The sequence below is a fragment of the Manis javanica genome, chromosome 6, assembly GCF_040802235.1.
Source record: "Manis javanica isolate MJ-LG chromosome 6, MJ_LKY, whole genome shotgun sequence".
NCBI classification, from domain to species: domain Eukaryota; kingdom Metazoa; phylum Chordata; class Mammalia; order Pholidota; family Manidae; genus Manis; species Manis javanica.
In genome coordinates this window covers 44,096,678-44,112,889 of record NC_133161.1, presented here as the reverse complement: position 1 = coordinate 44,112,889, position 16,212 = coordinate 44,096,678, and the positions used below count along the sequence as shown (strand labels likewise).

The 16,212-nt window shown below is 40.4% G+C and overlaps 1 protein-coding gene across 5 annotated transcripts in view; it reads left to right on the top strand.

Annotated features, from left to right (window-relative positions):
• ITPRID1 (ITPR interacting domain containing 1) overlaps positions 1-16,212 on the top strand; it is a 128,386-nt gene that overhangs the window by 93,715 nt on the left and 18,459 nt on the right. For 2 of the 5 annotated variants that reach the window (XM_073238639.1, XM_036990586.2), the window contains exons 12-14: positions 5,701-5,828; positions 6,552-6,663; positions 7,130-7,292. In XM_073238639.1, the coding sequence (XP_073094740.1) occupies positions 5,701-5,828; positions 6,552-6,663; positions 7,130-7,292 (403 nt within the window). Of the gene's footprint in view, positions 1-5,700; positions 5,829-6,551; positions 6,664-7,129; positions 7,827-9,758; positions 14,202-16,212 lie in introns of those variants that run through there. The other 3 variants (XM_036990588.2, XM_036990587.2, XM_017649462.3) reach the window with 3 other exon arrangements.

Here is a 16,212-nt window from a genome sequence, read left to right as displayed (position 1 = left end):
AGATAATATAGGACTATAGCTGTTCAAAGGAAAGGGGAAGGCAGCTGTCATTCACCAAGTGCCTACTATTTGGTGTCTTGCCAGGTGACCTTCCCATTCTTTTAATTCCACAAATATTTATTGTCTATGCTAGCCACTTTATTTTTGTTATGTCAAGTAACCCTCACTCTCACTCATGAAATATTTGTTGTATCCCTAATATGTGCCAAGTCCCCCCTCTTTTACAGATGAGGAAACTAGAATTAAGAGAGTTTAAGTAATTTTTCCAACTTCCCACAACTACCAAGTGGTAAGACCAGATTCAAATGCAAATTGAGCTCACACCAAATTCTTGGACAATACATTCTAGGCAAAGATGTGTCCAACTTTAAAATATCTAAAATCTATGTAATAGTAACATGAGTAAGTGATTATTTGAAAGATAAGGCAAATGATATAAGTTAGACCTTCAACATATAGAAATCTACAGAAGTGTAATATAAACATAGAAAGTGATTATATGAAAGATGAAACAATTTATACATTATTTATTCAAATTTCAAGATTCCCAAGTATTTGGGATATTTTTAAACAAGTCACTAATGAGGGTGGGACAACTGAAAGAAGACATTGAGATTAATTCTAGGTATAATATTATCCAAAATTTTAGTGGGAGAAAAAGAGCAGAGGCTAATATGTAGCTGAGGTTCTTTGCAATATCAAAAGACCCAGGTTCAAATCCTGAAGAATGGTAGGAGTTGCCATCATCATTACCAATATTTACTGAGGGACTTGAAATGCTGTAAAGCAGTGGCTTCCAATTGGGGATCATTTGCCTCCATCCCTGGTGACATTTGACAATGGAGACATTTTCGGTTGTCACAGGTGGGTAGATGCTACTGTCTCTAGTGGGCAGAGGTCCGGAATGCTGCTAAACATCCTATAATTTAGTTCAGCCTCCCACAACAGAGTTATCTGGCCCCAAATGTCAACAGTGTCAAGGTTTAAAAACTCAGCTCTAAAGGAATAGAAATTTATTTGAACACCTAATTCATATAGGAAATGGCTAGGGATGAAAGACAGCTGGAGAAGGTGACATTTTAAGAGGCTGTAGGAGGAAAGTCATTAAATCCAGTTTGGTCCTCCAGTTTCCATGATGAACACCAGGTTGTTGGTCTAACATATCCTAAAAGATTATCTTCCTAATACATATTTTTTAAATGAGTTTTACAAGGATATATAAATTATATTTAGCTCTATATTTTGTTAAACATAATAAATCATAAAAAAATTCAAATACTGTGTTTAAAATTCTAGAATAAATGGTCCTTCTAGACATACCCAGTGCCATTCTTTTAGCATAAATGCTGCAGATATTCATTCCATAAAAAAATCCTATCTAGCACTGCTCTTAAAAACAACATACGTCATTTGTTGATTGTGGTAAGAAATGAAATAACAAACATGTATCCATAGACTAAGAAGCCAGAAATCTATTGTACCAAAATATCCTTGGGAATTGATATCACTTAATTTGTTAATATTATAATCAAGTGTCTATGGCAACATCTGCATATTGATACTCAATCATCCTATCATTTATACAGTTATATAACCACAAATGAAAAAAAAAGAGAGTAATTCAGCCTCCCGTGGCACAAACTGAGAACACATCCTACCTAGTGAGGTTATTTGGCATGGTTGAAATGACAGTGAAAAATCAGTGCAGAGGAGACACAAGGGTTTGGAGTGACACAGTCATTCAAAAGGTAGACTACAGGTGCCAGGAAGATGTCTAGTCCATCAGGCAAACCATTGCATCCAGAGAGCATGACTGATCGATTAGCACAGGCCCAGAAAAACCACTAATATGAAAGGTTTCATATAAGGCATAAAGGGTTTATAAGGTATTGGGGATGTCCTCATGAATTTGTAGGTGCTTGGCTCTGGAGGCTGGAAGAGCAGGTGTGCATGTGGCCCCTGGGAGCACAGCAGCAGTAGGATTGCAGCTTCTGGAAGAAAGGGACTGGCAAGAGTAAGTGGAGGCACTGGGGAGACTCAGCTGCGACTCAGAGCCAGGTTCAAGGTAAGGACTGGATCTAGGAGCCAGATCCATTCCTTCTAATTGGTGTCAAGAGAAGGGCCTGAGTAGCCCCAGCTGTGCGGCAAGATCTGGAAACAGAAATTGATGTTCCTCTCAATATGATGCTATGACGTATCAGCACTTCTGCAGAAAATACAGAGGTTTTGTGGCTGGTTATGCACAACAGCCATCTTCAGACTTGTGTGTGGGTTTTAAATGAACAGGAATTTGAAGGAATGTGTGTGCCACTCTCTCATGTTTTCTAATAATCTCATCTCATGCTGCCTTAGCCTTCTCTCCTCTTAGAATTTGCAATTACACAAAAAACTACTTTTATATCAAATTTATTTGGCTTTAAACACCTCCTGAAACACATACTATATAGGGTTTTACTAGACGACAATTCATTTCTCTTTAGTTAGACCCAAGGAACCATAAACATACACTCAAATGAATGAAAACACACACATACACATGCATGTTGGTACTTGTGTGCAGCTGTGCACATGGGCACAGAGATACATTCAGAAAGCCACATAAAATAAAGAGGCTATTTAAATAAACTAAAAAAGAAAGAGAAAGAGCATCTACAATGAGTGAGCCTGGGTTTTTAATGCCTGAAAAATATTCTGGAGAAAAATGATTCTAGGTGCTAGGAGCTAGCTAAGGTTAGAAATATTATTTATAAAAAAATCATCTGGAAAATAGAACTTCACCCAGGTGAAGATTATAGGCAGAGACAGATACCATCTCTTACATGTCAATGCAAGTTCCAATTAGGTGTTGAAACTAAAAGCAATGTTAGGTGAAAGACTCAGAAAAACATCCCCACCTTACACAGCAGTGTACAATCGTGCAGAGAAACACTTGACTAATTGGTAAGTGTCATTTCTGTTATCTTGAGGGTTACCTAAGATAACAGTTTGTTGATATGATTACATTCTTACATGAAAGAGAGATCTTCACAATAATTTGTTCATTGAAAAAAATCTTTTCCAAAAAAGAAAACAAGATGTATCCAACATAAATTTCTAGATATTTGAAAAGTCTTCCCTAATGTTTATTATTTAAATTTGGAAAAAAAAAGAAAAGCATGCAAATTTTATAAAGTAACATATAAAGTTCAAAAGTAAAGTTTCAATGTGTTGGTTTCAACTTACTGTTGAAGTTAAAATTTATTTCAAGGGACTTGGGTCAGGAGAGCTCACCTTGCCTTGCATTTGGGTTATAACCCAGCCCCTGTATTTGAAAAATGAGGTCAAAACAATCTTTTTTTTTCATTGCCTAATGTTTCCCTTTTTCTGAAACTGCTTCTACACCTATTCTAGAGCTGAAATGTATGCTTACTGTTTCCAAATGACCAGAAGATGGCAGTGTTTCAGAATCTTCCACATTACTCCCATCTCAGGGAGCAAACCGGCCACCGATTATTTCAAAATACCAGCCCCCATATCTTCCAGTCACAAAGGGTTAATCCAAAACAACTAGATGAAGCATAAAATCCAGTGTTCATAATATTCAGCCTACTAGAGCACCATGTTCTCATGTCTCTGGCCTCACTGTCTCTAGAACTTGGTCACCTCTAGGAATCTACTAAACTCAGCTCACTCCTAGGGGATGAATGACTTCTCCTTGTGTCCAGCTACACTGTGGTCTCTGCTGTGACTCAGATCTTGGAAAGACATGAGCCAAGAGACTTGGGTTTGAAATCTGCCATGTTTTGACCTTGGATAAGTTAGTTAACCGTTCAGTGTCAGAACACACCTCTCTAAGTCCTGGCGGTCTCTAAGATCTTTCCTGGTTTCAAGAGCTGTAATTGTAGTCATCTGTCAACACACTTGCCAACATCAGTAACACCTCAACTCCTCCTCCAATTGGTCAGATGCATTCACATCAAAGCAAAAGTAATTGGACAGTTTTACCATGCAAAATACATTATTTGTGCATTGAAATTAGATAGAATCAAAACCAAACTCTCAAAGCAAAATGATGGGGAGTTTTCAATATAAAAATATCACACTTAGGAAAGTATTTCCATTGACAATACCAGCAAAAATAACCATTAGGCTGCCAGGATCTTGCCTATATGGTTTTTGAGAGAAGGGTAAGAAATCTGGGACTTCTTAGAAACAGGACTGGGAGGAGTCAACAGACCTGTAAGACTGGTCTCCATCAAAGAAAGAGGAAGAAAAAGTTAAAGGAAGGGTGCCATCCAAATCAGTTTCCTCTAAAAAGCTTCCCAGAAGCCCCCACTCCATGTCCATCTCACTGCCATCCTATTTGCAAGGGGTGCTGGGAGATGTTGTTTTTAGTTAGTCATATTGATGCCTCTAAGATATTAGAATTCTGTTAATATGAATGAAGGGGAGAATGATGGTGAGTGGCAACTGGCACACCCATCTGGGAGAGGCTCCAAACTAGTGGGCCTGGTAGAGATAGCATTTGGGTCTAACAAGCATCAGTGACCCCTAAAGTCAGATGAATAGAGATGTTGTAGTTCCAGATCATGGATCTCTTCAAAGCATGATCCAACCTGGGCTGGAAAACAAGGGAGATGGCTGATAAGAGCTCAGCAAATCATCAACGTTCTCAACAAACAGACCAGACTTGGTGGCTGCAAGAAGATACTTAAATCAGGAAACCAAGGCAGAAACAGTCACACAGAGAAAGTAAGCTTCACAGGAGTCACATCAGGAGCAATGGGGAGCAGGTTTGGGAGGATAGACAGGGTCAATTCTAATTCCAATTCCTAGAGAGCAGGGGATGGATGCCTAACCTGCACCTGCCTTACTTTGGATGGGCTTGTTATCTGTGTGGAGCTGATGCTGCAGATTTCATCCATCACGGACTGTGATTAGCAGGGCTAAGTAAGATTCATAAAGTATTCTAAGCATACTTTCTCTAATCAAGCACACAGCATCCAAATAGATGTGCTCAATGTTACTAAGATACACAGTGAGACAGTACTTGGTACCAAAGGGAAGATTAAACAAAACTAACTTTGTAAGCACAGGCCATCATGCCCGTCTTTCCCTCTCCTCTCTTCTATCTACGTGTTCCACCCCAAAATTACCTCTTCCTCTAGGTGGCTTTCCTGTCTCCGGGACATAATGCCTCCAAGGGCCATCTGACAACCGCTGCCTCTTCTGTCCCTGCCGAGCACTGCCTCTTGTTGCATGGAGAAGCCAAAGGATGGGCTTTTCCTCTTCCATCCCCACACCTTAGCATCAGCCCTTCATCCACCCTGAGTGGAAAGGCAGGCTCCACTGTGGTGAGCTCCTGCAGAGTCAGAGAGGACTCCTGTCTTGCCTGAGGGTTTCAGCCCCAGGCAAGTTCACTATGGATTCAGTGAGACCAAGAAATGACAACAAACGTTCTTGGGGCAAAAGGGTTCATACCTGGCTTTATTCTCCCAGCTGTAGGTCAAACGCTAGAACCACATCCACATCCAGCACTGGGCGGCGCTCTTTATATAGTGACTCAGTCAATAATAGCTCATTGCCTACCGGTGTGGAAGCAGTAGCCGAGCAGTAGGCCAATCACATCATCACGTAGTTTAGGGTTAGGTGAGGACCCCGGCCACAGGAGCGTCCATGTTCCCCACACCTTCCTTCTCGGCTCCTTCTAATTGTTCTCAGTGCACAGTCCACGAGATGGAAGCCATGAGGACAGTGTGCCAGAGTTTCCGGGAGCACTTAGAGGAAATCGAACAGCAACTCACAGAACAGCAGGCATTCTTTTCCGGGGACATGTCAGAAGAGGAAAGGTAATTATCTACAGGAGCCATAAAAGTAAGTACCAGCCCACGCTCCTAGAGCAAGGAAAGGTAATCAGGGCAGGACAAATGAAATGAGCACCAGCCAGCCAGGACTAATGTGAAATTAGCCCTTTCCTTTGCTTTCCTGTTCTCATTCTTGCTTTCTCAGTGGGAGTCCGTGAGAGTATTTGCTAGATAGCAACACTTACTCTCTGAAACCATGGCTATTTGAGGTCAGAAGATGGGCAGTCAGCTGGGAAGAGCGGATAGCCAGTAGTATATCTTTAATCAATGTGGATGGGGCTCACACAAATGCAGATATTGGACATTATTAGAGTTCTCAAAATCTGCATTATTTTCACAGAGATTTAAAGTATATGTTAGGGGTGGGGTACGGGACAGGGATTAACTGTAAAGGGGCACAAGAACTCTTACTAGGGAAAATGTTCCAAAACTGGGTGGTGGTGTAGCTCCACAACGTTGGCACATTTACTAAAAATCATTAATATTAAAATAGGCAAGCTTTATGGTATGTAAATTATTCTTCAATAGAGCTGTTTCAAAAAATGAAAGAAAATCTTCCCTAGTACTACTCCTATGTCTACAGCTGACATAAATAAAGGTAACATTCTCTTAAACATCAAAGGAGTGACCTACATTGTGAGAGGGGGCAGTGGAAGACTACTGCCTGAGCGTGATTGTGAAACTTGGTTGTTTTCTGTTTATGTGCAGGGAAGAGGCCATGCAACTGCAAACTTTACGCCAGGCCCTGCGGCAGCAGCTGGAGGAGCTAGAGTTTCAGTTAGGAGATCGGGCCCAGCAAATCAAGGAAGGGATTCTATGGGTACCGGAACAGGGAGTGTGGAGTTTGTATCCTGCCTGCTATAGCAGAGATGCATTTAATGAGCAATCTGATTGCATAATCATTTCAGACTCTAGGATTAAATGCTAACACCTGCAGTTTAAATATAAAGAAATCGAACCCCAAAGCAGCACAGTTGCTTTGCTCAAGGCCACATAACTAACCGATGTGATCCAGGATTAGAACTCGGGCCACCTAACTCCTAATGCCTATCTCTCCTCCTGCCCTGCAAATAAGAGATAAGTATCATTAATCCATTTTCCCAGTGAGAACAAGAAATGCAGCTTTTCAGCTAATATTGGCTGTCACTGCCAGAATCTGTTGCTAGCTCCCAGAGCCCATTTTAGAGAATTCACCACCCATAAATACCTTTTCCCCAAGACTGACTTAGCCATTTGGTACAAATATTTTTGGTTGCCCTCTCTTTGTGTTCTTGTTTGTCTTTTAGCAGCTTGAGCTCCTCGCAGCAGAACCACCTGGACACTGTATGCATCTACATCACTATAACTGGACAGAAGAGAATGGCCAGACTTCCTGTGCTAAAATCCACCAAGCCATGGTCCCCCTGGTGGTCTCTACTCCCGACGATGGCCAGCAGGCTCCTGGCTCAGGTAGGACCCATTTGGCTGCCTTTCCCCCACCCGCCTTAGAGAGCAGTGCCAGGATGTCCTCTCCGGCTTGGGCAGAGTTAGGTCCAGCCCTTTTGTCAAATTGTCATGTTGGAGAAAAGCGTACAAATGTCTTCCTCTAAATCAGAGTGGGTTTACCTTGGTGCAAAATGTAAAAGCATGTTATAGCCAAACAAGGAAATCTAAATTGTTCTCAAGAACTGTCCATCAATACTTCTTCAGCTATTTTTTTCATATTCTATTCTATGGTTAAACCTGGAGAAAATCAGAATATTTTATATTCATTCAATACAGAATAACTGAAGAGCTTACTACGTGTCTGCAAAATATACTACTGATGGTGGCCTAGATACACACATCTCAGGAAATATATGCTTTACTATCTTTGCCCTGCTGAAACTTACCACTTACTGGGGGTGGATGAATGTAGGCACGTAAATACATATGAATTTGAAGACTGTGAGAATACTTTGAAAGAAATAATGGGGTTTTATAAAAGAGAACACAGCAGGGAGTCCTCGTTAGATCAGGGTATCAGGAGGGCCTGGTTGAGGGATGACCACAAAAGAGGGGAAGAAAATCCAGGCCTGAGAGGTATCAGACTGTGCAACAAGCTTGAGGCAGTCAGCCCCTGGAAGTATTAATGAAGCACCTATCCGGGACCAGGAACTCTCCTCATGATGGAGACAGCTGTGAACAAGACAGACAGAATCTGTACTCATAAAGAGATGGACAAAGAGTGAGAAAAAAAACAAAGTAAGATCATTTCAATATTGACAAAAGCCATGGGCAGAGAACACAACACTGTAGAGGGCAATGTGGAGGAGACGCATGCCGCACTGCTCAGGGTTTGGGGGAAGGCCTTGCTACCAGCCCTCAACCCCCCACAATTGCTCCCCTTTAGAAAGGTGACCAAGGTCCTTAAACTCTTTACTCTTCACTTGGGTCAGACTATTGACCTCCTTTTCTCCAGTGCAGGCTTTGAGTTGCTTGCCTGGTTTCCCACCTCACTCCTTTCCCGCACCTACTGAATGAAGAGGAACACTGGCTCTGAGCCTCCCTAACCTGGAAGCCATCTACATTTCTCACACCTCATTCTGCCCTTGTATGAATCTTAAATGCTATTCCCCTAAATCACCTCATGCTTTCTTGCTCCATTTCCTTCACTAATACATGTGAAATACCTCTCCAGTAAGTCTTGGATCTTGGGTCAGGCTTCATCCTGCAAAGGATTTTTCTTTCTGGAAAATCTGTATCACTTGTGCCTTTATTAGGACATTAAAAACATACCACCTACTACTTTGTGTTACCATTATCTGCGTAGCCCTATCTTCACTGAGTGAAAGCTACTTGAGGGCTGTCTGTGAAGCACCCACTACGTTTGTGTCGCAGACTTTCAGGATGAAAGATCAAGCTCTCACCTTTACTCTTTGCGACCTTGGAAACTTGCTCTCCTTACCCGAGTTTCTTCCTCTGTTGAATCGGGATAAGAAAACATCCTCATTTATGAGGGGTGTTGAGCGGAATAAATACAGAAAGTCGCATGCAGCGTCTAACCCAGAGCCCTTCACATGGCAAGAGTTCCCCCATGTGGGCTGTTGTTAGGTGGGCAGACCAAGAGCTCAGTGAGTACAAATGGTCATTGTTATCTGCCTTCTGTTGAAAAGTGCTCTGTTAGCATAGTACGTTACATGCAAAAAACATCAACAAATGCTTGATGAATGAATGAGACGGGAAAATACTTGGTGGTCTTAGGAAACAGGGAAAAGAATGATCTGACTATAGTAGAAGCATTACTTAGGCTATAGTAGGAGCTAAGTTTGGATTCAAAAAGGGGGCTTGTTTATGGGAGGCCTTGACAATCCAGCAGATGACTTCAGATATGATGGAGGAGGGAAAGGATTGCCCATTACCTTCGGAAGAAGGGTACCACCATGTGAAATCCCTAAGGATTTCCAAACATCCTGTACCATTTCCTGGTTTATTCTCCTAACTCTCCAACAAAGAGCACAAAAGGGGAACCCAGCTGCGGATAGGCTGCCCATGCCACCCAGAACCTTTGCTGTCCTTAGTCCATGATGGTGTGATCACGATGCTACTTCCAAGTAGCATCTTCTGCGGTCCGTGCCCTTCCTCTCATAGACGTGAGACCCGAGGATCTGAGGATTAACTGCTAGCATACCCAGTGGCCCAGTCCTGAATACCCCTTGCACTCACTGGGGAGCTCGAAAATTGCTGATATCTAAGTTCCTTCCCCCAGACCAATTAAATCAGAATCCCCAGGGATAGGTTCCCTGTAGCTACACATTTTAAAAGCTCCCCAAGTGCTTCGATGTACACATAAAATTGAGAATTACTGTTCTAGATGGAGAGGCTACCTTACAATTGAAATTTTCCTGTATTGTATTCTAAGGACTCTCTTTTGTTTCCCATTCTGTTCCCTAACAGCCCCCAACTAAAGAAGTCTTTCAACAATTCACTGGGTAGTGACAATCACTGAACAACAAAACTGGGAGACAGGAGAAAGAAAAAATGACAAGTAGACATTCTGGTTCTTCAGCAGGGACTTCTTCCTTGCTCATCGGTTTCTACATTTTATCTTTATAGAGAAATAAGTGAAAACAGTGGACATTGGCTTGTTTTCCTTTCTTTCTCAAGAGTCCTACTGCAAATTTGACAAGTCAAATTAAATATATGTACTTGATTAGGTAGGTCAGGATCAGGATATTTGTTTTCTAAGTTTAACACCTTCCTTCCCTAGCAGGACATATATGTATAAAATAGCCAACTATGGAAATGTCTTTTAAACATATACAGTTGCTCAACCATTAGGCTACAGCACAAGCAGACAAGGTGAGAAACCGGACAATTTTCCATTACAGCATAAACATTAAAAGGTCAGAAACTGAATGTTTTGAATGTTATTGATAGCACATGAGGATATGAAGCAAATCTGAATCTATGACAAGCACTCAGGTAACTCAAATACTCTGATCCTATAATGTCCCCAAACTTTTGTTTTCACCTTTTACACAATAAGCTTCAAAAAAACACGCATATATCATAGTGTGTATGCAGCCACACAGTTGCACTCCGATATCAATTTACTCAACTTAAAACATCATGAAACTTTATGTGTATGGACAGAATGTCAAAGCATTTTCTGCAGTTACTCGGCAAAGTAAATGCCTTCTGCCTTGAGTCTTCAAGCATGCCTTGCTGGCCTATCTTTATTTTCGTATGATACATGAATGACGTCCCTTGCCAAGCACTTATTTGACAATCTCTTGTTCTCTAAAGCAGCAGCCCAGCAAAACTGCTCAGTAGCTTGGAAGATTTAATTTTCCCTGAGAACCTAGCTTACAGCTAAGATTCCACTTTGGTGTTCAGATGTGTTTTGACAAAGTTCAGACAAGTTTTTCACCTGGGCTGCGGAACCACACAAAACAGACCAGTTTGGCGGTGGTTGTTTCACATGAGGGGGTGAGATGGACCGACGTGCAAGTCCCCACTTGCTTACATAAAACAGAAGTGTTTTACATGTGACAAATTTACCTCATTTGAACCTCACAAGGCTGAGGGAATCATTCCCCAACTGAACAGTGAGGAAGTCACGCTATGGAGAGACTGACCAGTGGGCACTCCCTGGGCCCTGCACTTCATTATTAATGAGAAGCAACTACATGCAGGGTTAGGGGCTCAAGTTCAACCCAGGGTTTGAAGCTTAAATTCAACTCCATATTTATTATCTGTTAAGTAAACTATTTAATGTCCCTAAGCCTCTACATTATCATCTTCAAGTTAACAAAGTTTATGTGTATATATAGCCCTTTAGAGCAAGCCCGGAATGTAGTTCCGCTCTGATTCCACACTAAGTATGGCTCAGTATGATTAGTATGATGATGATGATAACAAGAGTAAATTTTTGAATATCTACTTACATGCAAGGTAGTGGGCTAAGCATTTAGTGTGCATTATCACTTATGTTCACAACAATCCTGAAAGACAAGAATTAATACACACACACACACACACACACACACACACACACACACACACACATGTACACACAGATGCTCAAAAAGACTGTAAATCACTTTAGTTCCAATAACTAGTAAGGGATTGAACTGACTCCCTAATTACCTGTATTGCCAGTGGTTAACCATTAGGGTTCTGCCAAGCCTTAAGGCTTATGTGGAGCCCACCAATGGTTCCAAATCGATCAGTGTAGCCCTGTATCTGACTGTATTATATACTGGATGTTAGCAGAGATTTCATCTAAAAAAGATCTCATCATTATAGAAAAGTTTGAAAAGCACTGTACTATGCTAATCACACATGATTCTTATAGTTAGATAGATAGGGGTTCTGAGTTGCTTTCATACAAGGAGATGACTCCCAGCACATAGGAATCCTTAGAAACTACCATCCTAGCAATGCTTAGCTTACTACTACTTAGCCCACTGCCAATAATAATAACAAGAGTGCCTTTGCAGTCCCTGAATGATTTTCTGGGGAATCTTACTATTCTATTATCAAGTTCAAAGATTCTATGTTGTCTTTCTTTAAAAGTTGACCATATTCAAGTCTACTACATTCAGGAAAATCCAGACCACATATCTGAAAACCGGAGATCATTGCAATAAATATTTGTAAAAAGTTAATAACATAGCAAACCTTTTAGTTATGAAACCTAAGCCAGGGTTGGAGATATTTCATTTCAAAGAAAAAGAAGAAAAAAGTAAAATCATACTCTCAGACCATTTTCACATTTAAAAATTATCAAGGGCATAATTTAACCTCTTCTACACCAAAGAACAGGATTTACTTCCCAATATTAATTTTCTTTTATCCAGATTCCATTTTAGTATTCAAAGCCAAGACCTTTGAATAGAGAAGACTGACTTGAGCTACAATATTGGAAACTCAAGTCACATATTTCTCTGTGTTTTGTTATGCATGAGTGAAGACCCAGGTTACATAGTGGAGGCAAAATGGTAAAACCTTGAAGGTTGCTCTGAACCATAGCATATGCATAGGCTGTGTAGATTTGTATAAAGAAATGCATTTTTAGTCTACAGAAAAATATTCCCTACAAAAGTGTCCCATAAGATTTTGTTTAATGGATATTCTCTTATACATGGATTTTTGTCTACAGGACAAGTTATTTTTTTCTTCAAAAGGAAATAATTCTGCTAAGGAGGAAAAAAATAAAATCAGAAGACTATCAAATGACATGAAAACCCAGTCCGTGAGAGCTGATTTTTCTTTGTTGAGAAAGTAATCAGTCTGTGGTAGAATACAAGTCAAATAAAAGAGGGTATTGGTGCAGAGGTTAAAGGGTAAAAGCAGTTTCCCTTTGAGAAGAAAAGTTTCAAACTGTTTTATGTCAGTGAGATGGTAGGTTGCATGTCTAATTTCAAATTGTGATTCAAACAACCAAGAACAGCTATAATATGCAGGGATTATAGGTTATTTAAAATGATATCAAATTGCCTTTCTTGAAAACTGAGAGAACATGAACAGAAGCCAAAATATGGAAGGCACCTTTCTCTAACCAGAACTCAGTCTCTAATGGTCTATTTTTAAAACAATAGACCAGTAGTTAGTATAGGATGCTCCCTTCCTCAATCTGTCCCTTATTAAATAAAGAGCCCTCCACATCACAAATGATTTCTTCTTAGAATCAAATTGAAGACTTTTCTCTTTTTTGGATACCTCAATAACTCAATGCTATCTAAAGCTGGTAATCCCTTCTACCCCAGAGACAGTGCTTCTCTTATTCATAGATGAGGAAAATGAAAGTGAAGGAAAACACTTCCTCAATGCACCTGCACCTTCTTCATTCCCACTATCATTCAATAGCTTCTTTCCTACTGATAATGTACCAGAGTCATAAGATTTCTGTTTTTCTTTTTTTAAAAAAGTATTTGGGGATATTTTAAAGTGTGTATGAGATTTAAGAAATATAATAGGCATCAAGTATTTTCTCTCCCAAAGTCAAGTATTTGTCCATAACTAAAATGTATTTCTATTCTGTATTACCCACTGACACAGTTTTCTTGAATTGTTGAAAGCTGTTGAACCCTGTGAACTTCTCATTGCTTGTCTGAGTACATTAACACTGATGCATTAGACGGAGGTTCCCTGCCCTTTGCAGCTCCATCACTCTCAGTCCTGCCCAGTCTCACCACTTAGCCTGTTGCACGCAGCCCAGCTTCCACAAAGCCCTCCTCTGTTGGGCTGCTTCTGTCTCGGGGGAGGCTCTAGAGGTAGGTGGTACAATGGTAGGCTAGGATATTTTACCAAATTTGGGAAACTTTCAGCCATTACTTCTTCAAATATAGTTTTGCACCGATTTCTTTCTCTTCTCCTTTCAGGACTACAATAACATTAACAAAGAACTTTTAATATCATCACACAGTTCTTTGAGGCACTGTTCATTTTTAATCAAACTTTTTTTTTCATCTGTGTTTTCTAGATTGGATAATTTTTACTGATCTACCTTCAAGTTCATGGACTCTTTTTTCTCATCTCCATTCTGCTTTTGAGGCCTTCCAATGGACTTTCTACTTTTGTTATTGTATCTAACAGCTTGAAATTTTCTGTTTGGTTCTTTAGGAAACCTTCTATTCTCTTATTAAGAATGTCTAACTTCCCATTCATTTCAAGAGTGGTCACCCTTACTTCATGCATCCTCATTATAAGAGGTGCTTTAAAATTGTTGTCTGGTAATTCCCACAACTAGGTCATCTTGGAGTTTACATTTGTTGATTACTTTTTTTCCTTGAAGGTTAACATTTTCCTGGTTCTTTGTATATCAAGTAATTTTGGATTGTATCTTGTACATTTTCATATTATGCTGGAAACTCTAAGCTCTATTAAAAATTTTCAGGGGACTGTTGATTTTTTTGTTTGTGTGCGTTAGTAGACAATCAAACCAATCAAGCACAGTTCTGACCCAAATGCAGGCTGTGGTCCCAGTGTCAATTTAGTTTCCATAGCCTTTCTTTATTATCTGGCCTATCCTGTGCATGTCCCGTCCAAGGCTTAGTCTGAGACCTGGGTGGTGGTCTACATTGCAGTTCAGTTCTCAAAGTCTTTAGTATGTTCTATGCATGCATAGTTCATGATGAGCCCAAGACCTACACAGATTTAAAGGATCTCTTTCTCCAGATACCTCCTCTCTGTGAATCCTCCCATACTCTCTGACTCCAGTGAGAACCTTTTCATAGCTCTGCCTAAAAAACACAGTTTTATCATCCATGTACTACAATGGACTTCCTAAAACTGGGTCTACCTCAGGGTAAATTAGCAGGAAAAAAGAGCTTGCAGAGCCCCTGCCTGCTCTGTGGCTGCTACCACTGATGGCACCCCCACTGCTGTTACTATCACGCTGCTGTGGCAATGCCACTTCATTACTTGGGCATGACTGACGTAGGACTTAGGGAGGTAAAGAGTCTCTTTCCCGGGGGCTCCTTTCCCAGCTCTCTGGCCCAAGGAAGAGGATTTATTTTTTTGCACTTTTTTGGGCCACGTCTGTTGCACAATTTCAAGATTCAGGCTCCCCTACAATCTATGCCAGGAAATATGGGAGGAAAAAAGAAGCAGGAACGTACCTCCGTAAGTGTTGTCATTATTTCATGTTTTTTTATTCTCCTGTCGAGTTGACTTACTATTCTACATTTTTCAGAGCCCTTAAATGATTGTTTCATATATTCTGTTCAGGACTTTCAGCTATAATCGGTGTAAAAGATAGGGTGAAATGCACTTACTCCGTCTTTACCAGAACTGAAATTAGTCCACCTAACTTTAAAAATATTTTTATTAAAATAAAACTGCTAACACTTGCTTACTATGTTCTAAACCCTATGCTAAGCCTTTACATGCATGATTTAATATAGAAAAAAACAACGTGGTAAACATCATTATCCCCATTTTAAAGATGAGGAAATGAAAACTAACAGGCGTTAAGTGAATTGCTCAGTGTCATACAACTGGAAAACCCGGTATGATCCTAGCCTGCTTTGACTCCAGGGCCAAACTGAATCAGTCTGCAGTATAGCAGTGACCAGCTCTGTCACGCAGCCTGAGTAGGGCTAGATTGCAAACACTCTGATGACATGTGAGTATGAAGCAGCAGTCTTCTCTGAGACCCATGTGTTCCTAGCTATCAGCATTGATTAGGTCAAGTTGAAAGATGTACTTATGGGCAAGGCAGGTTGAGATTTAATATTGCTTTGTGTTGGTTATTGGGCAGGTGTTTGCTTAAAGGAAGTGGAAACAGGTGTGTGGGCCCTGATTCAATTACATGATGGAGGGGAACACACTGATCCATGGCCATTTTCAAGGAGAGATGCTGATTGTGCTAATTAATCATTTGTCTGTCAGAACAAAATAGAACATAATAGAAAATGATGTTCCAGTTACCATAGGTATGGGACACAGACTCATGTGTCTGGCTTCCCAGCAACCAGATGCAACCGTTCATGATGACAGCAATTAAGATGCAGTCCCCAAATCCTCTGGGACCACCATGTCTGAGATGGTTTGAAGGAAATGTACTTTATAAACTCTGGCCAGCAGCATGGGATATTATCCAACAGGAATTGTCTCTCAAAGGAACTTTTCCCTTCAAAGAGATTGAGTCCTCTTAGATCATGATGGTGTCCTAGAGATATGGATGAATGGAATATTTTTCCATCCCAGTCTTGGAACACTCAACCTGACCAAGACATGCTCTTAATGGAGCATCATAATAATACTTATTTTTAATTCTTTCAGTTATCCATTTACCACCCAATAGCCAGAGGGCTCTTTTAAAAGCATAAATTTGGTACATTGTTCCCCTGCATAAGGATCTCCAATGGCTCTTCAACAGTACATTTATAATTAAATCCCA